General features: G+C 36.2%; 5 protein-coding genes across 13 annotated transcripts in view; 3 read left to right on the forward strand and 2 right to left on the reverse strand.

Annotated features, from left to right (window-relative positions):
• Positions 1 to 381: 381 nt before the first annotated feature.
• Positions 382 to 4,841, reverse strand: LOC108692797 (putative methyltransferase NSUN6). 5 transcript variants are annotated; one of them, XM_018201265.1, is made up of 8 exons: positions 4,797 to 4,841; positions 2,719 to 2,916; positions 2,506 to 2,628; positions 1,944 to 2,139; positions 1,699 to 1,861; positions 1,296 to 1,506; positions 816 to 1,103; positions 382 to 709 (listed from the first exon to the last, which is right to left on the reverse strand). In XM_018201265.1, exons 2-8 carry the CDS (start codon positions 2,839 to 2,841, stop codon positions 437 to 439), a joined length of 1,377 nt encoding a protein of 458 aa, XP_018056754.1. In that variant the 5' UTR covers positions 2,842 to 2,916; positions 4,797 to 4,841; the 3' UTR covers positions 382 to 436. The 5 variants fall into 5 exon arrangements, with proteins under 5 accessions (XP_018056754.1, XP_018056756.1, XP_018056758.1 ...); XM_018201267.1 differs by lacking the exon at positions 4,797 to 4,841 and adding an exon at positions 4,480 to 4,498; XM_018201269.1 differs by lacking the exon at positions 4,797 to 4,841 and having other exon boundaries at positions 816 to 919; positions 1,073 to 1,103; positions 2,719 to 2,963.
• LOC108692798 (rac GTPase-activating protein 1-like) lies at positions 3,138 to 5,146 on the forward strand. Of its 4 annotated transcripts, XM_018201272.1 has the most exons (6): positions 3,138 to 3,285; positions 3,686 to 3,867; positions 4,000 to 4,154; positions 4,226 to 4,615; positions 4,719 to 4,845; positions 4,901 to 5,146. In XM_018201272.1, the coding sequence occupies exons 2-6, from the start codon at positions 3,697 to 3,699 to the stop codon at positions 4,913 to 4,915; spliced, it is 858 nt and encodes a 285-aa protein (XP_018056761.1). In that variant the 5' UTR covers positions 3,138 to 3,285; positions 3,686 to 3,696; the 3' UTR covers positions 4,916 to 5,146. The 4 variants fall into 4 exon arrangements, with proteins under 4 accessions (XP_018056761.1, XP_018056759.1, XP_018056760.1 ...); XM_018201270.1 differs by having other exon boundaries at positions 4,719 to 5,146; XM_018201271.1 differs by having other exon boundaries at positions 3,138 to 3,271; positions 4,719 to 5,146.
• Positions 5,147 to 8,663: 3,517 nt separating this feature from the next.
• LOC108692799 (ADP-ribosylation factor 1) lies at positions 8,664 to 13,224 on the forward strand. 2 transcript variants are annotated; one of them, XM_018201274.1, is made up of 5 exons: positions 8,664 to 8,760; positions 10,488 to 10,658; positions 11,275 to 11,384; positions 11,487 to 11,612; positions 11,686 to 13,224. In XM_018201274.1, the coding sequence occupies exons 2-5, from the start codon at positions 10,511 to 10,513 to the stop codon at positions 11,848 to 11,850; spliced, it is 549 nt and encodes a 182-aa protein (XP_018056763.1). In that variant the 5' UTR covers positions 8,664 to 8,760; positions 10,488 to 10,510; the 3' UTR covers positions 11,851 to 13,224. The 2 variants fall into 2 exon arrangements, with proteins under 2 accessions (XP_018056763.1, XP_018056764.1); XM_018201275.1 differs by lacking the exon at positions 8,664 to 8,760 and adding an exon at positions 8,767 to 9,056 and having other exon boundaries at positions 11,686 to 11,850.
• Positions 13,225 to 15,028: 1,804 nt separating this feature from the next.
• On the forward strand, positions 15,029 to 24,246 carry LOC108692782 (serine/threonine-protein kinase mTOR). The gene is made up of 8 exons (XM_018201224.1): positions 15,029 to 15,369; positions 15,479 to 21,758; positions 21,866 to 22,008; positions 22,106 to 22,246; positions 22,490 to 23,114; positions 23,353 to 23,533; positions 23,724 to 23,778; positions 24,167 to 24,246. Exons 2-7 carry the CDS (start codon positions 15,512 to 15,514, stop codon positions 23,737 to 23,739), a joined length of 7,353 nt encoding a protein of 2,450 aa, XP_018056713.1. The 5' UTR covers positions 15,029 to 15,369; positions 15,479 to 15,511; the 3' UTR covers positions 23,740 to 23,778; positions 24,167 to 24,246.
• LOC108692784 overlaps positions 24,201 to 24,936 on the reverse strand; it is a 3,912-nt gene continuing 3,176 nt past the window's right edge. Inside the window, exon 2 of the mRNA XM_018201226.1 lies at positions 24,201 to 24,621. Coding sequence (XP_018056715.1) covers positions 24,209 to 24,621 — 413 coding nt within the window. The 3' untranslated portion in view covers positions 24,201 to 24,208. The remainder of the gene's footprint in view (positions 24,622 to 24,936) is intronic.

The raw sequence follows: 24,936 nt of genomic DNA on the forward strand, positions 1-24,936 counted from the left end.
CACGCACTATTATAAACACAATGATAAGAAGCAATGATCATGTTTCGAAATACTACTACTAAGACTGAAAGTCTATACTTCACACGTTTTTGACGTATATTATAGATTTCCAATACAGTGTAAGTATATCGGAATACGATCATAACGTAGGTTGCAGAAATTCTATTTTTAGAAACAAAAAAATTCTTTTTATGAGAAGAAGTCTTTGAAATAGGCATTTTCTCTTTTTTTTTGACATGTTCACTTTTTTAAACTTCTTCCAAACTTTCTCAGTCCCTTTCACTCTTAGAATCTTCTTCTTTACTTATGTCATAAAGAAGACGACAATAAATGTTTCTAATTTTAGCTAAGAATATTACAAATTTATTAAGTCTAAGAAATTCTCTCTCTTTTTATTAAAGTATTGTGTAATACAGCTTCAATCAATTTCATCATTTTAGGAACATTTTTTCAAACATGCAATAAAAAATCCAATAGAGTCACTTTCGGGACCAAATCTGCATACTTTTTTCGCATTCTCATTCGTTAAACCATTTATAATGTATCCTCGAGTGCCATATTTGTCTGTTTTTATTCGATCTTTAACAGATTGTAATTGCAATTTTGGAAATTGTTTCAATGCCCAAGCGATAATTCCTTCATTCTCTGCTATTGTGATAGTGCATGTACTATACACCAATGTCCCTTTTGGTTTCAAAAGACGTACGGCCTATATAATAATATTTATCTTTTTTAAAGTTTAATCTACGTGTATATATAATTAATAGATTACAGATACATGTTTATATGACAAATAATTTAATTTGTGTACTTACGGTAGAAAAGAGATTTCGCTGCAAAGGAATGTAAGAATGAAGTTGCATCGGCGTGATCGTATTGTATAATTGCGGTCTTTGACCTAACGCACTGCATGGAGTATCTAAGAGAATACGATCGAAATAATTTTCTTCGAATGGAGGTCCGTCAGTATGGATGAAATTATGTTCTCGTTTGATGACAGCTTTTGTAGCATCATAACAAAATATTTTTATATTTTTATCATTACACTTTTCCTTAAATCGTTTCACTTTACCTGAATTTTTCTCCAGAGCTATTATTGTACCCTGGAAATTATATCAAAGATGATAATTAAATTCAGTGAATACACTGCATATCTACTTTTTTTTCTAATTATTATAGTTTCGTGCTTGTGCGAATTTAAATAAGAAGATAAAGTATACACAATAATTCGAAAGAATAATATATGTTATATGTGCTGTGTAACAAAGAAATTCTTTTTTTCTTTAAACATTTACCTGTCCTTTCATAAGCAAGGAGATATGTGTAGTTTTGTTACCAGGTGCAGCACACATGTCCAGAATTGTTTCACCTGGTTGAGGATTTAAAACTAGGCTACACATAATAGAGGGCAAATTTTGTAATAATGCATGTGGTCTCAAAGATTCATTATTTACATTCAATTGTGGAACTCGTGAGATTACATCAGTCATAATTATTGCAATACCACTGGAAATTTAGTAAAACAATTTAGTAGAAAATAGAAAAGATTTAATAACGGGAATAAAGTTATCATTATGCGTGTAAAATTTTAACATTTAAATGTGTACAATGTATCTACAAAAATGATAGTTCTTTATAAACCATCTATTCTAACATAATTAATCTATTCTAACATAATTAATATTTGGAACTCTATACCATGGATTTTTAGCTGCTTTGCAAAATAATTCTTTCCTTGTTTGTCGAAGAATGCCGTTACCTAAATATATCTTATTACTATTTGCATATGGTTTAATTAAACCTTTCTTACATTGACCAGTAACATCAGCGAATACACTAATTTTAGTATTAATGCTTAAACCTATAATTAAATAAATTTAATTACAAGATTCTTTTATGAATACTTTTAATTACAGAAAGAATTCTATGTACACAGACTCTACCATTTGGCATTCCAATAACGCCAGGAGCATAAACATGAGAACCTCTTAGCACAGCCGCACCACATATAGCATCAACAATAATTTCATCTGGATATATCTTTAAATCAAGAGATACCGAAAAATCCCAACTGTCGACTGCAATTATTCCATTTGGAAGATCTGGTAAGAAGTGAATAGATGGATCCGGTTTGCCATCCTAACATAATATATAAATAGGTATCATATGTAAAATTTTCTTGTAAAAAAAAAGTACGTATCTAGAAATGATATCTAGAATATACTATACAGAATATATCCAGGTCAAAAGACAAATCACATTTTTTTTTGTTTTAGAATTACGAAGGTTTAAGGAATAACAATGTATCTCAGATATGTCAAGATTATATAATATCTTGGAATATACGAGAATTTAATTAATTAAGTGTAAGTTTTTTTATACTATAATTTATAACTGAAAAACAACTATATGTCATAATTATTTCTTATTGTAGCAAGAGTAGCATCAAAATTATTAAATATCATAATTATGTATTACAAAAAAAAATTGATTTATTTGACGTACTTGCTTTAATGCTTTATATAAATTATCCAGATCGTTCGTATAATAATCCGTAAAACGATCTAGTCTATAAAAGCTCTTCTTAGGTGTTGTACATAACCATTTACATAGAGCATCAATCTTTTCCTATAATTTTCGTTTTTTTTAAATACAGATAGAAAATATTTGATTTTGTGTAAAGCGGTGAAATAATTTACGAAAATGTTATTAAAATACCTCAATTTCAGATTGTTCCAAGTATTTATCATTAGTTATCGCTTTTCTCAAGTCTTCTATTAATTCATCACATATTTCAAGTTTATGTTTAAAGGGCAAACAATGCACTTGTAATAATGTCATCTCTCTCTTTCTATTTTTCTATTTTTCTTATTTATCTTCATACGAATCTTGGTTCTTCAGCAGTTAGTTGAACGTCTAATATAGGGTAATTGTCGATGCAATATTTATAATTTAGATAGATATTTTCAGATCCAGATAAATTTTGAATATCTTCTGAATTATTGTTCAAAATTTCTCTTGAACATATATAGGAATATATTTTATTAACTAGGAAGTTTCTATTTAACCATTTGGTAAAAATGAAGAATTTGAAGGCTAATTGATTACAAAACATAACGGTTCATAAAACTCTCGCATAAAAATTTCTTTTATTTTCATAACAGTTCTCATTTGCTACGCAGCTATTTATTTTGTGGCAAGTTTAGAGTGTAATTAGGAAACAAAAATCTATCAATTTTTGACATTTATGGGACATGACAACATCCTGTGTGTAAGTAAATGGAGGTTTGTATATACAAAATCACTTGTGCGCTTTTCACATATTTAATTATTGTCATATTTACTATCCTAGTAAATATCAATTAACAGCTGGTATTATGATATCAATATTATATTTTCCTATTCAACATTATAATTGTTACTTATATATTATACTTATTTGTTGAATGAGAAAATAACTATACTCATGCATGATACATCACTTATATTAGGGTTTGCCTGAGATGATTATTTAAAAATAAAAAAATAAATGTCTTAAATTTATGATTATCTGTAGCGTATAATTAACAACAATAAATTAATTGAAGTTATCCAGATAATACATATTGTAATAAATTAATTTTTCTTTTATGTATAGACACTCGTGATAAATTAATACGATACTCATTTTATTTTTTTAATACAGTTTTGACCAATATGCCACAAACAAAATGTCTACCTTTGGAAGAGTATCAACAACTTTGTTTAGATTTAGATCGAATACGCAAAGAAACTGCAAATCTTCATCAGAAATTATGTCATGCTAGAAGAAATTTAGAGGAGGAAAAACGTAAACGTCGAACAATCGAGCATTATAAAAACTTGTTGGTAAAACTTCTTCTAGCATTAATTTCCTAAACTTTCTTATACATATAAAAAATTGTTTTAAAGATATATATATTATTAAATTATAAAATATTTATCATTTAGTTTTAAAGCAAGTATATTTGTGTTTCAAAGGAAAGCCAAATCAATACGGTTAAAAAGATATTATTTCATGACAAAGAAGTAAACTTGAACGAAGATATAAGAAAGAAACTAGAATTTCTGAACAAATCCGAAATAGAATATACAAGTAATAATTTAACTGTCCAAGACAAATGGAGTGATAGACAGTAGGTATAGAATTAACATAAAATATTATATAATATATATTCTATTTACACAAAAATTCCATGATTTTTAGTCTGACTACAATAGCGGAAACGGATTCTACAGGTTCGATATTAAGTGATTTAAATTGTTTATCCAAGTCAGAAGATGATTTGGATACCGATATTATCATAAAGGTTCAGAGAGAAAAAAAGTGGAAAGAGTATAAACCTAGTGGTGAATATTCTATGAATAAACAGTGTGGCACATTAAATAAAATTGTAGAATTTAATTCGCCAGATGGAATAACAGCAAATATTAAGACAAAAGATAGTGCACGTTCTGTACCTGTTACAACCCAAATTGCATCTAACAAAGAAAATATTGATTCTAAATTATCCAAGATCGAATCGTCTTTTGCTAATCACAGCTTTATATCAAAGATAGTTATTAAACCGGAAACATGTACTCCATGTGGTAAGAGGTAATATCTAGGAAGATGATTAGCGACAGTTGTATAATGAAGATACAATTAAAGATTTAGACCATTAAGTTATATATCTCATTTTCCTTCTGTTTGATGTTAGAATCAGGTTTGGAAAGATAGCACTGAAATGTAGAGATTGTCCTGTTACATGTCACACAGAATGCAAGATTCAAGTTACTTTAGTTTCATGTGAATGCAGAAAATCGGCAACGCTATACGGTGGATCTGTAAGTACTGCACGAAATAATAACACAATACTTTATGTACTTTTTTGTATTTCAGGTTGTCATGAAATAAATGCGATGCTAGGAAATTTGTTATTTAACTGGATTAATCTGGAAATATAAAAAGCTATACCACGATTGAATTAAATTGAATTAAATCTTAATTTAATTATCATTTATAGACTATTGTTGATAGCTAGATTACTGACATAATATAATAGATATAATTAAAAATATGCTACTTTAATTGAAAATATGCTATTATATAATTAGAAGTATTCAATAAATTTATAGCATTCATACATATACATAATGATCGTTGCTTTCTGTAGCTCGCTACTCAGGGTTGCCAAGTCGAAAAGAATAATTTCCTTAGAATTTATAATAAAATTTCCCGAGAAAAAAAATAGAAAATTTTATAAAAATTTAGGGAAAGAAATCACAAAATTTCTGAGAAAAAATTTCCAAAAATTATTTTTTATTTTATATTTAGTAAATAATGGCACAAATCAAAATATGTAATTTTATAAATTTCAATAACAATTGTAACTTTCTTTCATATTTAAAAAATCATAAAATTTCCTGATTTTTTTTTAAATATTGGAAAAGTTTAAAAATTTCAGTAGATTTCGATTAAAATTATGATTTCTTATCATAATTCATTAAATTTCATTGAATCTTAAAGAAAACAGGAAATTTCTCGAACTTGGCAACTCTGATCCAATTACGTAATAAAAAAAAAAGTACATTTCAGCACGTTTCGCGCTGTAATAGGCTTTCTACAAGAAGCTATTACTCCAGAGCCACAATAGATTTTTAAGTCATAAGAAATGAACGAATCATAATCAATTAAGCGGAGAACACAGACTCTTGCATAATGCATAACACATGAGGCATAAGAAGATGAACCAATCAAAATTCTTCGTTTTCTTCTTTTCCATGAAATAAAGGACACTGATTGATTGATTTTCTTATGCTTCATGTTTTATGCAAGAGTCTGTGCTCCCCGCTTTATTTTCCTCGCGTTTAACCATAAATCCGGATCTACAATAGGATTTTAAGCATTAGCAATCGAGAACATGCGAGACAGCGTTTTCGCATTTTTCTATCCCATATCTTTCCCACGATTGGTTGTTCGAATCACGCATCCTCTGTCCCGCGTGTTGATTCCCGTACATGTGATTTCACTCTCAAGCGAGGAGCACAGACTCTTGCATAATGTATAACACGTAATGCAAGAAGAAATTGAACCAATCAAAGTTCTTTGTTTCCTTCTTTTCCAAAATAAAGAATAAATATAATTGCTTGAATTTTTTATGCTTTATGCATGAGTCTATGCTCCCCATTTTAACAAACAGGATTTAAGCCTTAAGCCATAAGAAATGGATGAATTATAGTCATTGACTGCATTCAACAGACTCAACAGTTGAGTGGGTACTCGCTGCTATTGATGTGATTTGATTCTAAAATCTGAATGATTTAAAAGAATACACCAATAGCAGCAGCGCTCACTCAATTGTTGAATTTGAACGCAGCCAATTATTCTCCTCGCATTTGACTTACGGTTTAAAACGCTTATTGTAAATCCGGAGTAACCCTGGATTAGAGTCCTAAATATAACAGAGAAACATCACCTCTGCTACGATTTCTGATTGGTTCTGTCATTTTTTTCTACAGATAGTCGCGTGAATATTCTAGGATTCTAATTTCGGTAAATATCATTTTTAAATCTTGATATGTATACTGCAGTCTCCAAAAAGAATCAGTATTTCTTTGTAATCAGTAAAAACACTATTATTATAGGAATCACACCGTTTGCAGAATGACAGATATAAACACAGATCACATTTTTTCTTTGGACGATCCCTTTAAATATGCTCGGTGGCATTTCTCTGTTATATTTAGGACTCTATCCTGGATTTACAAGCCTTAAAAGACAGTTGTTCTTTTGGTAAATTTTACTTATTGGATAAGTAGCAAGATTATCCAATCACATGCGCGAATTGTCAGATTTATCTTACAGATAAAATTTATCAAAATTGATCTTAAGTCATGAGAAATTGACCAATTACAGTCGAATTCGAGAAGAATAATGGATTATGATTCATCCATTTCTTATGACTTAAGGCTTAGAATTCTATTATACATCCGATGGAGTTATGGTTTAAAACATAAAATACCTATTGTAGGTTGGACTTACGCAACTCGTTATGAGTTCACAACGAGTTACAGAATACAGGCCCTCTAAAAATACATCAATAAATGCATTCAGAACGTCAACCGTTCATTGAGCGCTTAGTCTTTCATTTGATTGATCTATATTTCAGAATCTAACGGAATATGGCTGTGTTCAGTGTAAGAACCACTTACTGAGCAAAAACGGAATTAATAGGTTTATTCATTACAATTCGTAATGCAGAATAACTTGTCTATTATAAATAATCTGTAATTATCTCTCATATTTCTTACTTATTTATTACTGTTTATCATTAATGCTATGTTTGAGCCGTTTTGTAGCGCTTAATGAGAGAGATGGAGCAATTTATAATTGGTCGCATTAAGCAGATTCAACTATTGCGAAGCGAACCCATGAATGCTCGCTACTATATTTGGTGTATTCTATTAGACCATTTAATTGCAGCGAGTCAACGCTTGGTGTCACAGGGGATCTATTCTGCATCTTGATATGAGATAAAAATTATGAAAGTGATTGAATTTATTAGAATACTGATTATTTCATTGGTCAATACCTAATAAATTTGCTCGCTTTTATAATTTTCACCTTGTTTGAAGATACAAGGTATTTGTTCGCGTCGCATGCTCAACATGTTGTAATATAATATATTCCTACCATAGCTCTTACTCATTCTAACGCGCTTGATAGAGTGAATAGGAGTTGTGATAGGAGAATCGACTCTCTGAGCTGCGTTCTACTCAACATTTACAACGCTTGTGAAATCATTTCATTCTTTTTGTTTGTCATAATTATTTTATGTCAAACAAGAACAAACGATGCTTCATCTCGTTTCAAATTACAGATTGATTCCCTGATAAGAGTGTGCTATCAATTCTTCCACATGAATAATTGGCACGCTTTTATTGTGTGGATGTAGTACAGATATGAACCACATCCACTTTATGTGGACGATACAATATTTTATCGACAATGGCCCAGTTTTCACCGAGGATTTAAACCGGATCAAAATGTAAGAATCAATCAACTATAATCCAGTATTCCCCTGTTATAGTCAAACGACAAGAAAAATGCTAGTTCTCAAATCGAAAGTGGATGTATGTACTGATGGTAGTGTGCGATTTCGACGATAACAGGAATCAGGAGAGAAGCCGGTAGCCTCTCTTCAGATTTCCCTCTAGAACATTGGCGCCGAACTCTCAAGAGTCTCTAGTCTAATTATAGTCTAATTATAATCTGTGAGCCTGCGCACATTATTTACAACAAATATTAAAAATAATACGAATAAATATTGAGATTTCAACCTCTATATATATATATACCAAATATAAAAATTACATGCCGGAATACACGGTTTCTGGTTTCTAGGTTGAAATCTTATTATTTATTCCTATTCCTAATTACTAATATTTCCTCCATTGTGCGCAGGGCCTATGAGTTAACAAAATATACAGAACTCTCTCGTATTACTTCACATTACTTCTAGGAGTACTAAACTCGACGTTACCGGTTACGAGGCACCATCTCGCGATATTATCGCGTACCGTGTTGTTAATTTCCATCATCACGTGACTCATCGAGCCAATCGTGGCAGCTCGATGACCCTATACGTGGCATAAGTTGCAGATCCTTTCCACGTCCGCCATTTTGACATACGGTACTTTTCGGGAGTGTTGGTTTTATGTTTTATCGTTTCTCGTGAAAATAATCTTTTTTACTGAAACGTAAGTAACGTAAGTGGCATATATGTGCAACGTGGCGTCACCAAAGAACTCGATAATAAGAGCAAGTTTCTGGGTAATGGATCTTTGAGCGGAGAACCTTTGACGATTCTCTGGGGAGTAGGTCGAAGGTGACAGGCCACCGGGTGTACGCAGTGGCTTCGCAAACCGCACGATATCTTCTACTTTGCTCGCGCGGTTTCACTCTCTGCTGGTATTTTTAATAATACCAACACCCTTAAATAGTACGAAAACCGCATAGAGATCGTCGGCAAGGCAGTCAATAGTGATCCCCGAGGGTATGCTGGTCCGATAATCACAACGATTTTATTGAGGATGAGAATCGATAGCGAGCAGCGTGAAGAGAGTCTCTCGTGCATGTGCTCTTTCATCATCTTTTTCTTTTTTCTCTCTCTCCCCTCCTCCCTCCGCTCTTGACGAAAGGTATCGAATGTACGATTCCCGCCGTGTCGAGATTCATTGTCGATTGTCCTGTGTGTGCGTGAAGATGCGTGCATTGTGTGTATGTGTGTATGTGTGTGTGTGTGTTGCATGTTTGTATGTGTGTATGTATGTATGTATGTATGTATGTATGTATGTATGTATGTATGTATGTATGTATGATGTACATATGTATGTTATATCCTCTCGTGATTGCTTTTGTACGCGATCAGGTTAGTTTGTGAAATTTTGGAATCTTAATTCTTATCGTGTACATACGCGTGAACACGTCGTGATCGCACGACCGCAACCGTGAAGACTGGAGCTTGATGCTCCGATTGATCACGAGTGCTGTTTTTCAAGAAACGTGTCTTAACATTTCTCGTGTCGCCGCAATCGATTTCGAGTTTCTCTTTCATTCACATACAAATCGTTTTTTCGTCTATCGTTTCTCACGATGTTTCCTGTTACTCTCCTGTACTTGATTTTATGCATAAAAGATAGAAGAAGTAAAAGAATCGACATCTTTATACACATTCGAATGTTTTTCAATCGTAAATGTTAGATGATATTTATATACATAAATATTTTTTGTACATATTACGCGCGTATTTAACAATCACATAATTTTGCTGAATTTATATTTCATCATGTCAAGCCAATTTCTTCTTACATGAATGCTACAATTCTATCATTTAAAAATTATATATCACATCTTAATATATTGTGTTGTATAGTTGAAAACTATAGAAATGTTATACTTTCCATTGTATTTCTTGTTGCTTAGTGTTAAATGTAATATAAATACATAGTTTCAAACTATGTCATTGGAGGTGGAATTAGGGAATGCAGGAGTTGTAATCTATCATTACTGTTTAGAATGACAATGGCTGTAGTCAAAGGCTAGCTACAAATGCTTTGAAGACCAATTAGAAAAAAGAATTTTACAAACTAAACAATTAAAAAACACTTCAAAGCATTTACAGTATTGTGTTGACTATACTCAATGTGTTTCTAGACAATATGTTAAAATCAAGCATATGTGTGTGTATTTATCTAAAAGTTTGACATATTCGATACATATATTTTCTAAGAATATATTACAAACTATTTTTATTGCATTACAATATAATGGAGATGTATATATACATATATATATTACATTGTAATGCAACAAAAATAGTTTATAATATATTATAGTATATTATAGTTAATATATAATTTATAATATATGTGTGTATGCATATGTATACATATGTGTGAATATATATATATGTGCATATGTTCAGGTCCTGACATACAAGTTCCAATCATGGGGAATATGTTTGCAACGTTATTCAAAGGTCTTTTTGGCAAAAAAGAAATGAGGATTTTGATGGTAGGTCTTGATGCAGCGGGTAAAACCACAATTCTGTACAAATTAAAATTAGGGGAAATTGTCACTACAATTCCCACTATAGGTAAGTACATGTCTTTTTCTTTCATGTGCACCTGTAATTTAAAGAATATATTATCAGATATTAAGTAATATTTGTACATTTCATTCCTATAAACAATTACAATTTCTCAATTTATTCGACCATAATATAGTTCATTTTTGTATATTTTAGAATTTTCATACAAAAAACTTCCTAGTTGTCATCACAGCCATATTGTACCATGATATCGGAAGTAAGAAATAATACGTTGATTTTTATTAGGTATCATTTGTAAAAAAAAGCAATTTGGATAAAAAGAAATTATGAGATTGCTTTAAAACAATTGTAAAAAAGCCATGAAAGCTATTCCTTACAATCGATAAATAGTGATAAAAAGTTATAAAAAATTCACTTATACTATTTACAATTATTTACCAGTTGTCAGGAGGAAGGAATATAGTTTCTTTTCATTTCAACAAATGTTAAATGATTTTGTTTTATCCAAATTGTCTTTATTTACAAATGGCATATGGCAAAGATTAACGTGTCATTTCTCTGTCACTTCTGACAGTTCAATATGACTACTCAGCAGCTTTAAATACTGTAATAGTTTATAAACATGTAAAAGATAGTACACGCACGTAAATGTATTTTTTAGGTTTCAATGTAGAAACAGTCGAGTATAAAAATATAAGTTTCACTGTATGGGATGTAGGCGGCCAAGACAAAATAAGACCTTTGTGGCGACATTATTTTCAGAATACACAAGTACGTTTATTTTTTTTTATTAATTGTAAATTGTTAATGTTTTTCCATTAAATTGATATCTTATTTCCATTATCACATTATCTTTCTTTATATTTAATTTAGGGATTGATATTCGTCGTTGATAGTAATGATAGGGAACGTATCGGTGAAGCGCGTGAAGAGTTAATGAGAATGCTGGCGGAAGATGAACTTAGAGATGCAGTACTTCTCATATTCGCTAACAAACAAGTAAATAGTCATTTGTTGGATTTGCATAAGAGTGATTTAAGCAAAGGACACTATTAAATGAGTAACATTTCAGGATCTGCCAAACGCAATGAATGCAGCAGAGATCACCGACAAATTGGGGTTACATTCTCTACGTAATCGCAATTGGTACATCCAGGCAACGTGTGCCACGAGTGGAGACGGACTTTACGAAGGTCTCGACTGGCTTTCCAATCAGCTGAAAAATGCCAATCGCTAATTGGGAAAATTACTTTGTCAACATTCAGTTGCTATTAACATCATACAAAAACAGCTGCACGCCTCCTCCCCCCTCTACTACGAATGGGCAACAAAAGAAACAACCGATACAAACGTCGCAAGCTCTCCGCGATTTGAGTGGAAAATGTAGAAGAGGTTATTCCTGGGAGTTGACTGTGTGTCAGTAGATTTTTTTTTTTTTTTTTTAAGGGGAGAGAGGAGCGGGAAGCGGCCGCAGGCACACGATCGAACGGCCACATCGGACTATTGCCTTGCGCAACTTATAATTATTATTATTATTATTATTATTATATTAGCATTATATAGTTACACTTTTTACACAGAGATGCCACAAACATGTGGAAAACTTGGAAGTAATTATATTAAAGTACCTAACTTTGAAACATACGATACACATTGATTAATGAGTAATTTAAATGATACCTCTCTTCGATGAGAAAATTTAACACACAACGCGCGCGCGCGCGCACGCACACGCAACACACACACACACACACACACACACACACACACACATATATATACACACATACACATGCGCGCGAAAAAAGAGAAAGGTAAAGTACCCACAATGTTGCCAGTTTTGAATGCGTTGGACATACCGATTATCATAATGTAGCTGCATATTGTACATTACATTATATAAATATGATAAAAATGTGATCGATAGACGAAAGAATGTTGCTCTGTCCACTACATTTTCAAAAATTACTCTTGCTTTGGCCCAGCGCGATTTACAAAAAAAATACAAACAGTGATTGCAGCAGACAATGCAATGACTTATCATTTCCTAGTTACAAAAGTTTCTTTCTATTTTTTCAAATTCTCGGCGATAAAAAAAAACTTGGAAAAACTGAAGATGTGGATAATTATCTGACGGTAACTATCTGGTTACGGCAGCTGTGCATCTTCCTTTCACCTGTCCGCCTTCAAGCTTACAGTTTATTCAAACATATATTGCTAGAAAAAAATGATTTATTTATTACACCTCGATAAGAATTAGAATATATCCTCGACATTCCGAAATTGTGCAGTGAACGCGATGGAAAAATTCAAAGACTCGAGAGAGATTTGAAAAGACTCTCGAGTTGTCAGCGAAGAGTCAGGCCTCGTAATTGTTAAATTCGTAAATTTTTGCGGTATTATATGCCATTAATTTTGGTACTATAATTTACGGTCGTTCTTACGATGTCCCAACATTTTTTTATTTTGTCTTTGAAATACATTGTTTTTATAATATACTTCTATCCTTCTAATTTTTCATTCAATCGCCTTTTCGTCATATGCGAAAATTCGTATAATTATGTATGAATGTTTAAACAATTTGTGAAATATATTATAATTGTGCTTTATATAAGTAGTCCATACATTATTCGTCAACGGATTCATAGCCTTTATTTTTATTTAGGTTTTATTTAGGTAAAATCTTATTTAGATTGGTAATCAATTCCGAACGTATCCCACATCTTCGCGTGTAACATTGAGAGATTAACAAACTTTAATGTATAATAAAAATAGAGCGATAAGACAGATATTTTTACGAGTAATTCTTTTATCATCGATTATTCTCGCATCCTAAGATCAAAGACGTGTAGCGATACGCGCACGCGCGCGTTTATCTAAATCACTAAGGTCTAAGATTGTTCTACCTTTTGATAAATTTTACCTGTTGGGTAAGTAGCAAGATTACCCAATTACATGGCGGATTGCCAAATTTACCTAACAGGTAAAATTTACCAAAAAGTAAAACAACCGGCTCTAAAGACTGCTAAAGACTCTCTAATTGAAGTTTGGCCATTCTCTTCTCGGTTTATGATTGTCCGACATTTTTTATCCATTCTATTTAAATGCATAATGAAAATACTTTATGCTTTTACTTTAAATGTATGATGCATGCCCATGGACTTATCATAATATTTACGATTAGATACTATTAAATTTTTACATTTTTTTAAATTTTAATTGTCAGCAGAGAAACTTAACTTACAGAAGCTTGTTCTTATTACCTTTTTCTTATTACCATTGAAATCGCCTATACATTACATGTCTGTAGTGTACTAAGTAGTACTAAGGCTGTGTTTCAAAATTCATTGCCTAGTACTGAAAAACTATAGTTTACGTCACGTACACTATAGATTTCATTTTCAGTACTGGCAGTAAATTTTGAAACACAGCCTATATATCCTGAGGATTTAGTACAGACACGAACTACATGTACTTTCGATGATACGATTTTATCGATAGTGTCAAAAAATGTATGCAGCACGTAGTTCCTAAACTAAAAATGGACTGGCAGTAGTGTACGGACGATATTTTAGTCCCTTTAATAAGAGTAATGTTGCGATGTAAGAATGGAAAAACTCCATTGCCGAGTGCCGGTCGGAAACTTAAGACGGGGAGCACAGATTCTTACATAACATTAAAAGGTTATCCACACAAACTTGCATAATCGTATAAGAGCCACTTTCACCAAGCTCCGATTAACATGGACCTAGTAATTTCTCTTCAGTTCACGGTTTTTTCTCTGATAATCAGCTTCAGTTGGAATCTTGCAAAGTTACTAGGTCCATTAAATTAATCGGAGCTTGGTGAAAGTGGCCCTAAACGTATGCATAATAAAAATTATCCAGTCACATGTGCGTCTTCATAATGGGTCTTCTACAATAAACACATTAGTCATTAATCAAAAATCAGAAGCTAAAAATTGATCAATCACAGTCCTACCAGTTTCCACCGAGGGATTATTTCGGATCAAAATGTAAAAACCAATCAACTACAGTCGAGCTCTCCCCTGTCTTTCTACTGTAACAGGAGAATACTTGATTGTAGTTGGTTGGTTCCTACATTTTGATCCGGATTAAACTCTCGGTGGAAACTGTCGGTCACTGTCGTTAATTTTTAGCTTCTGTCTTCTGATTTATGACTAATGGCTTATTGTAGAAGACCCATAAGAGAAATGCGATTGGATAATTTTTTTAATGGGCTTCTTCAAAATAAGCCATAAACTGTACACGCGTCAAACCGAATGAGACAGTGTTAGAAGTCTTATAATTTAGTTATTTGCCTAGTGACGTGACGCGCGCGACGCGTGCGTCAAATGAAATGACGCGTCCATGAGTTCTTACCTTTACGACTTTACGACAGTAGCGCCAATTCAATCAGTATGCATCTTCGCTCGTAAGGTTATAATTTTCGCGCGTTTGGGAGAGATATTTGTATTCTTAATATTTTTTGTCGCGGGACGTAACAAGAACGACGTACGAGTTATGCAACAAAGCAACAAACAAACTGATTGTTCGTTAATGGATGATAAGTAAGAAACATGATATTGTGGACGGAGAATACCGGAGATCGGATATGTCATCACGTATATATATGTACTTGTATTGAAATACGTTTGTATAAATGAGGACTCGACGTTTTTTTCATCGCATAAATGGAAGTATTTGTATTGCTAGCAACAATGCTGTGCCGCAAAAAGGAATCCATATATAGCCAAGTAGGTGCAAACGTAATATAATAATGTATCGATTTTATTGTTCAGTAATTACATAGGTGATAGGAAATAATGAAACGTAGTTGCAAAGTAATAAAAATGATTTTTTCAGAGCATTAAATCATAGGATGGAATTTAGACTGTTATGTTTTACACTCTGATTTATACATCTAATGCTAAAACAATGTCAAGTATACTGATGCAGCAGTTTGTCCAGCGACTCAAGTCAAGAAATGAGGAGGCCCGCAACAAGGCAGCACGCGATCTGTGTCTATACGTCAAGCGGGAACTGCGGGAGGCATCACAGGAGGAGATCATAGCTTTTATGGATGAATTTAATCATCACATATTCGAAATGGTATCCGCCTCTGATATTAATGAAAAGAAAGGTGGTATATTAGCCATAGTTTGCCTTATAGGAGCGGACGTAGGTAATTTTAATACACGAACGGTACGATTTGCTAACTATCTTAGAAATTTGATACCTTCCAACGACGTAGGCGTTATGCAATTAGCTGCAAAGACTGTTGGGAAGTTGGCGCTAGTGTCTGGTACTTATACAGCCGAGTATGTCGAGTTTGAGGTAAAACGTGCCTTCGAGTGGCTTGGTACGGACAGACACGAGGGCAGGAAACATGCTGCCGTACTCGTACTAAGAGAACTCGCTGTCTCTGTGCCAACATACTTTTTCCAACAAGTTACGCCATTTTTCGAGTTGATATTCAACGCTATACATGATCCTAAGCCAGCTATACGGGAAGGCGCAGTAGAAGCTTTGAGAGCGGCTCTGGTAGTTACAGCTCAAAGGGAAACTGTGAAGCAAATGCACAAGTCACAATGGTACAAACAGTGCTACGACGAAGTAATCGACGGATTCGAGGAGGTTCATTCGAAAGAGAAGGGCATTAATAGGGATGACAGGATACATGGTTCGCTATTAGTGTTGAACGAACTACTAAGATGCAGCAATGTCCAGTGGGAAAGAAATTATGAGGCTTTAATGGAAAGATTAAATGGTTCTACGCAAAATGAAAATGATATACTTTCCTTAATGCCATGCTTGAGGACAACGATAGGATCCAAATGGGCCGGATATTGTACCCAGAACGCGACTGCGTCTCAGCACACGTTGTATCCAGCGCATGAGTCGACCGTTTGCAGATGTTTGATGCAAGATAGATTGGATGATATTTATAATGACGTTATGAATCAAAAAATATCGAGGAATCCACATATTCAACATGCCCTCATGATGCTATTGCCAAGACTCGCCGCATTTAACAAGGAAAAGTTTATAAGGGATCATTTGAAAGAGTCTTTGGCATACCTTTTATTAATCCTACGCAGTCGTGAGAAAGATCGTTACGCCGCTTTCACATCGATCGGCTTTATAGCCGTGGCAGTGGAAGATGCAATAAATCCATATCTGCCAAAAATCATGGAAATGATCAAAAGTTTGCTACCATCTAAGGAAACCCCGAGCAAGAAGCGTACTTCCTTAGAGCCAGCGGTGTTTGTTTGCATTACCCTGCTCAGCCACGCGGTCAAACAGGTCATAGCCTCTGATGTAAGGGACTTGCTGGAGCCCATGTTTCAAACCGGATTAAGCCCAATATTGACCACGGCTCTTAGAGAGCTGGCGCACAGCATTCCGTCTCTGCAGGTGGATATATCTCAAGGTCTCTTGCGAATGCTGTCACAGGTTTTAATGCAAAAACCTTTGAGACATCCCGGTGCACCATGGACGGCGACTAGTCCTAGTTCTACAGGGGATGACGTTTCGTCGACGGTACTTGCATTGAAAACATTAGGTACCTTTAATTTTGACAATAATCCATTGTTGCAGTTCGTCAAGAGATGCGCGGATCACTTTTTAACATCAGAACAGGCAGAGGTCCGATTGGAAGCTGTCAAAACGTGCTCTAGGTTATTGAGATTAACACTGAATCAGTCCGGTCCTACGGTAACCACTACTGTCTCAACTGTTCTGGGTAAATTGCTGGTAGTAGGAATAACCGACACAGATCCCGACGTTCGTCTGTGGGTGTTGGCGTCATTGGACGATTCCTTTGACGTTCAGTTAGCGCAAGCGGAGAATTTGTCTGCGCTATTTATCGCCATGAACGACGAGATGTTTGAAATAAGAGAACTAGCAGTTCGTACTGTTGGCCGACTCAGCACACTAAATCCCGCTTACGTTATGCCATCGTTGAGGAAGACTTTAGTCCAATTTCTGACGGAATTGGAGCATTCAGGTATGGGTCGAAACAAGGAACAAGCCGCTCGAATGTTGGATCATCTGGTAGTGACTGCGCCGAGACTCGTTCGACCATATATGGAGCCAATTTTAAAAGTTCTTGTCCCAAAGTTAAAGGAATCCGATCCCAATCCTGGCGTTGTGCTGGCCGTTCTGCGCGCGATTGGTGATTTGGCGGAGGTCAACGGTGCCGAGATGCAACAGTGGATGTCCGAGCTTTCATCGATATTACTGGAAATGTTGGTAGACGCCAGTTCGCCTGAGAAAAGAGGAGTAGCGTTATGGGTATTTGGCCAATTAGTTGGTAGCACAGGTCACGTAGTGAAACCGTACATACAATATCCGACCTTGCTGGATGTTCTTATTAATTTCCTCAAAACCGAACAACAGCCGATCATCAGAAGAGAGGCCATTAGAGTGCTCGGACAGTTGGGTGCATTGGACCCCTATAAACACAAGATGAATATCGGACAAATTGACTGCCAGTTGGACACGCTCACCTCAATGGCAGATACCAAGAATGACGTGGAGAACACTCAGGATTTGACAACCAGTGAAATGCTAGTGAACATGTCACCATCCACATTGGAAGAATTTTATCCAGCGATTGCCATTACGACGCTTATGCGAATTATTCGCGAGCCGACCTTGTCTCAGCATCACACCATGGTGGTGCAAGCGGTGACCTTCATATTTAAGAGTCTTGGTATAAAATGCGTACCATACATCTCTCAGGTCATGCCAAGCTTCTTGAACGTCGTTCACACGGCGGACATGAATTTCCGAGAATTTCTATTCCAACAATTGGCTGTTCTCATCGCTATCGTGAAGCAACATATACGCAACTATTTGGATGACATATTCATCTTGATTAAGGAATTCTGGACTGTGAATAGCCCGTTACAGAGCACGTTGATTCTTTTAGTCGAGCAGATCGCAATGGCCCTAGGCGCGGAATTCAAGATCTATCTGCCACAACTGATGCCACCGATACTTCGAGTACTAACGCATGATAGCAGCAAAGATCGCGCAGTGACGGTGAAGCTGCTTCTGGCTCTACAGACATTCGGGAACAATCTGGATAATTACTTGCACCTCGTACTTCCACCGATCGTTAAACTGTTTTACGCAAATGACTGCCCGATAGCCGTGAATAAGGTTGCTCTCGAAACGGTCGATCTCCTCGCGGATACGTTGGATTTTACAGATTTCGCGTCGCGAATCGTTCACACTCTGGTACGTACATTGGACCAATGTCCAGAATTAAGGAACACAGCCATGGACACACTTTGCGCTGTCGTAATGCAGTTGGGCAAAAAGTATCAGATTTTCATCGTGTTAGTCCAGAAAGTTATGACGAAACACAAGATAGTCAATTCACGATATGATGTTCTAGTAGACAAGATACTCACAGATTCGACCGCGGCAGATGGCGAAGATTTCTTACTGATGAGAATGCGGCACTCGCGCAATAAGAATCGCGAGTTCTCCTTAACGCCTTCGGAAACGATTAAGAAACTGAACGTATCGGCTTCGAATTTGCAGAAGGCATGGACAGCGACGCGACGGGTATCCAAGGACGATTGGCTCGAATGGCTACGATGCTTCTCCATCGGTCTCCTCAAAGAATCCCCCTCTCCGGCTCTGAGATCTTGCTGGGCGCTGGCGCAAACCTACGCTGTGTTACCGCGCGATCTGTTCAACGCGGCTTTCGTCTCGTGCTGGACCGAACTTGCCGAGAATTACCGAATGGAACTGATACAGACTCTGCATCAAGCATTGATGGTTCCCGATCTGCCCACCGAAGTGACGCAAACCATTCTGAACTTGGCTGAATTCATGGAACACATTGACAAGGGTCCTCTGCCATTAGACAATAAGATTCTCGGGGATACGGCAATGCATTGTCGTGCATATGCCAAGGCATTACACTACAAGGAGGACGAGTTCCACAAGAGCAGGAACAGCAGCGTGTTCGAGTCCCTGATTTCCATCAATAACAAACTTCAACAGAAAGAAGCGGCGGAAGGTCTGTTGGAATATGTGATGAATCACAATCAGCAAGATCTCAAGGTCCAAATACGTTGGTACGAGAAGCTTCACAACTGGGATAAAGCATTGCAGCTGTATCAGGAACGTCTGGAGAGTGATTCCGCAGATGTGGAGTCTACTTTGGGAGAGATGCGTTGTCTGGAGGCTCTCGGAGAATGGGGACAATTGCATGAGGTTGCTACAAAACAATGGACGAATCAGACCGATGATACCAAGCAAAGAATGTCGAGAATGGCGGCAGCTGCAGCGTGGGGTTTGGGTCAATGGGAAAGTATGCAGAAATACGTTTCGTTGATACCAAAGGATACCCAAGACGGAGCATTTTACAGAGCGGTACTGGCGATCCACGATGAACAGTACAACGTCGCACATCAGTTTATCGATAGTGCCAGGGATCTGTTAGACACTGAACTAACTGCCATGGCTGGTGAGAGCTATCAACGGGCATACAACGCCATGGTGGAAGTGCAAAAATTGGCCGAGTTAGAAGAAGTGATCCAGTTTAAGCTGGTGCCCGAACGTAGAGCGGCCATCAAGGCCATGTGGTGGGAGAGGCTTCAGGGTGGACAAAAGATAGTAGAAGACTGGCAGAAGATCATACAGGTACATACGCTGGTAGTCTCACCGCACGACGACATGTACACATGGCTTAAATATGCCAGTCTCTGTCGGAAGAGCGGTAGTTTGATGCTATGTCACAAAACGTTGGTGATGCTGATGGGCACAGATCCATCCCTGACTCCAGATCAGCCGCTGCCGACCACTCATCCTCAGGTAACCTTCGCTTATTGCAAGCACTTGTGGGTTGCGAATAAACGCGAAGAGGCTTACAATCAGCTGCAGCGATTTGTGCAGACCTACTTGCAGCCGACAACAGCGGCGATAATTAATCAAGAGGACGAGAAGCAGTATGAAAGCAAAAAAAGATTGCTCGCCAGGTGTTACCTTAAGCTCGGCGAGTGGCTGGAGTCCTTGCAGGGTATAAATGAACATTCTATTCCCGCGGTATTATCTTATTACGCCGCAGCGACGGAGCATGATCCCACATGGTATAAAGCTTGGCATGCCTTCGCTTACACCAATTACGAGACCGTTTTGTTTTACAAGCATCAGCAAGGTAGTGATTCTGCTCCTATGGAGGCTGCAGGCAACGGAGCGCGCAATAATCTCTCCAGCTCACAATATATATCTCAATTTACTGTCCCAGCTGTGGAGGGATTTTTCAGATCCATCAACTTGTCGGATGGTAACTCTCTGCAAGACACCCTCCGCCTGCTTACACTCTGGTTTGATTATGGTCAGTGGCCAGAGGTGTATGACGCTGTGGTTGAAGGCATAAGATTAATAGAGATAAATACTTGGCTGCAAGTGATTCCACAACTCATAGCCAGAATCGACACTCCTAGAGCGCTGGTCGGTCGATGCATACATCATCTTCTCATAGATATAGGAAAAACGCATCCTCAGGCTTTGGTTTATCCGTTGACAGTAGCTTCAAAAAGTGCTAGCCACGCGAGGAAAACCGCAGCTAACAAAATCCTGAAGAGCATGTGTGAGCACAGTCCGACATTGGTCCAGCAGGCCATGATGGCGAGCGATGAGCTCATCAGAGTTGCGATTTTATGGCACGAACTATGGCACGAGGGCTTAGAAGAAGCTAGTAGATTATATTTTGGGGAGAGGAATGTTAGAGGCATGTTTGACACTTTAGAGCCTTTACACGCCATGTTAGAAAGAGGGCCGCAAACTCTAAAAGAGACGTCCTTCAATCAAGCTTACGGAAGGGATTTAATAGAAGCACAGGAATGGTGTAACAGATATAAAACATCTCGGAACGTGAGAGATTTGAATCAAGCTTGGGATTTATATTATCATGTATTTCGGAGGATATCCCGACAATTGCCACAATTGACCAGTTTGGAATTACAATATGTCAGTCCGAAATTGCTCATTTGCAGAGATTTGGAATTAGCTGTTCCGGGAAGCTATAGCCCTGGTCAACCTATCGTGAGAATAGCAAGCATTCATAGCTCTATGCAGGTGATAACTAGCAAACAGAGACCAAGAAAGTTATGCATTAAAGGTCAGTTATTTTTTAAAAGTAAATTAGATTCGAATATTTCGATTATATATAAAAAAACATGCTAATAATATTGATGAAATTTGCTTTAATATCTATGTATTTTGTAGGTAGTAACGGTAAGGATTATATGTTTCTATTGAAAGGTCATGAGGATCTGAGACAAGATGAAAGGGTAATGCAGTTATTTGGTTTAGTAAACACTCTCTTGTTACATGATCCGGATACCTTCCGAAGAAACCTTACTATTCAAGTAAGAGAATTTTCAGCATTTTACGTGTTTATAATATTATTTAATATTAATTAAAGGTTAAAGAAATATATGAATAATATTATGATTTTATATTTAGAGATACGCTGTGATTCCATTATCCACAAACAGTGGTCTTATCGGTTGGGTACCGCATTGTGATACGCTTCATACGCTTATTAGAGACTACAGAGAAAAGAAGAAGATATTATTGAATATCGAGCACAGGATAATGTTACGAGTGAGGAGGCTTTAAAATTTTTATATTAAGAAATTTGTCTAGTATACATTGTAAGATATATGAGAATGTAACTTTTCTGTTTTCTTATTTAAATTAATACGATGTAGATTTCCAAAATGGATTATTCACCTCATATAAAAGGCTCGTATCAGGTCGAACCATCCATTATGAGTTGATCGCTCTTGGAGCCGTACGTTGCCTTATAATATTTTAAGGTTTTTTTTTTTTTTTTTTTTTTTTTAGATGGCACCTGACTATGATCATCTCATACTCATGCAAAAAGTTGAAGTATTCGAGCACGCACTCGAACATACCCACGGCGATGACCTAGCGCGACTTTTGTGGCTGAAGTCACCGTCGAGCGAAGTATGGTTTGATCGTAGAACGAACTATACGCGCTCTCTAGCTGTGATGTCTATGGTGGGATACATACTCGGTCTTGGTGATCGTCATCCGTCTAACTTGATGCTCGACCGTCTCAGTGGTAAGATATTGCACATCGACTTCGGAGATTGCTTCGAGGTAGCGATGACACGCGAAAAGTTCCCAGAGAAGATACCGTTCCGTTTGACGCGAATGTTGATCAATGCGATGGAAGTGACCGGAATAGAGGGAACGTATAGAAGGACTTGCGAGTCCGTGATGTCCGTGCTACATCGAAACAAGGATAGTCTAATGGCGGTTCTAGAGGCATTTGTTTATGACCCTCTCCTGAATTGGAGATTGATGGACAATACCGTGCCCAAGGGCAAACGATCGGACACTCAAGGCATGAGTGCCAGCAGCAGTCAGGAACACGGCGATATGCTCGATTCTCTTACCGCCACATTACCAAAGAAAGGTGTTCCGTGTAGCATTGAAAATGGAGGTAATTTTTAAGTTATTTCAACTTGATCGTCATCTTGCTTATAAATTAATTGTTTTTATATATAGTTTTATTACACACGCGCGCGCTGTGTGTTATATATAAAAACATTAATAAAAATTGATCAAAATCGTAATAAAAAATTTAAAAAATTTAAAATCAACAAAAAATAATTTATATAAAAAATCACTTAATTTTATTATCGTGACATCTACAATCTGCACTTTTGCAATAATTACAGCTGATAATAATCAACCAGAAGCGTTGAACAAGAAAGCCTTGACGATCATAACGAGAGTCAGAGATAAATTAACAGGGCGTGACTTTTCGCATGAAGAAACTCTCAGTGTGCGACAACAAGTCGATCTGTTGATCCAGCAAGCTACGAATAATGAAAATCTTTGCCAATGTTATATTGGATGGTACGTAATTTATAACTAGAAAATTTCGGGCACATTACTATTTATTTTTATCACTTACAATCTATATATTTTTTCATATTATATATGTAGATATCAACAATTTATTTAGTATTTATTTTGATATTGCAAGAAACGATTGTATATAAATTATATTAAAAAATAACGATCTCATTGTTGTATGCTATTACAGGTGTCCGTTTTGGTAAATGATGAGGATGGACTTTACTCATTAAAGATGAATCCTCGTAAGTGTGCAATCGTCTGCTTTTGCATTTATAACTTTTATGAAATTATTAATCATGTTCAAGATTTTATGATAGTTCGTCTCACGTGTGTGTGTGTGTGTGTGTGTGTGTGTGTGTGTGTGTGTGCGCGCGCGCGCGCGTGTGTGTACGTGTGTACACATAATCTATTAACGTGGTCACTTTGCACAATAGCTACTTCATTATTCATATACATATATCACGTCATTGTAAATAATACTTGTGCATCGTCGATTTTAATTTCATTGAAATAAAGTCTTATGTTGATATGCCGAATCATATGTATGTAACAAGATTTACAAATGTTCGGTTCTGAATAAATACTCTGGATAAATACATACATAGAAAAATTCAACACCTTCCGTTGTAGCCTCTGTGTTGTTTGAACATCGCCTTCAACAACGAGGATAAATTATGAAGTCTCCGTATCATTTGTGCGGAAGGGCGACAACGGCAACAGTTCGTTCACCTTAGTCCGTAAAACTTTCTTCATATCGGATCTCGTCAAGTAAATGGGCATGTTTTCACCAAACTCGGACATGAATTGCCTGCACACTCCGCATGGCGTGGTAAACGAAGTATTTTCCTGATCGGCGACCACGGCCAACGCTGTGAACTTTCGCTTCCCCTCCGACACAGCCCGCGCGATTGCCGTGACCTCGGCGCATACGCCCGCCGGATAAGACGCATTCTCCACGTTACAACCCCGTGAGATGCTACCATCGACGCATCGTACCGCGGCGCCGACCTTGAACTTACTGTATGGCGAGTACGCGTTCTCACGCACTGCTGCGCTCTCCTTTATCAGCTCCTGAATTTCTCCGTCTGCAAAACGGTACCATCAGCTGATATCAACATGGTTTATGTAAGAAATCTGTGGATGATTCTTAGTGATAGGTGAATCGTATGAAGTAGGGAATTGTATGTATATAAACGTATAATTAAAAATAACTCAATTATAAACATTTCCAAGCATAAAATGTAACTTTTTAACGTATATATATATATATATATTCCATTTCTTATTTGATAAATTTATAAAATGCTGTTGATATGTGAAAGAAATTTGGAATTTAAGATGTTACAGCAATCAGCGCACCATCTTCACCGAGCAACTTGAGTTCTGTGACACTAGTTGGT

Source organism: Atta colombica, unplaced genomic scaffold, assembly GCF_001594045.1.
Source record: "Atta colombica isolate Treedump-2 unplaced genomic scaffold, Acol1.0 scaffold82, whole genome shotgun sequence".
Lineage (NCBI taxonomy): Eukaryota > Metazoa > Arthropoda > Insecta > Hymenoptera > Formicidae > Atta > Atta colombica.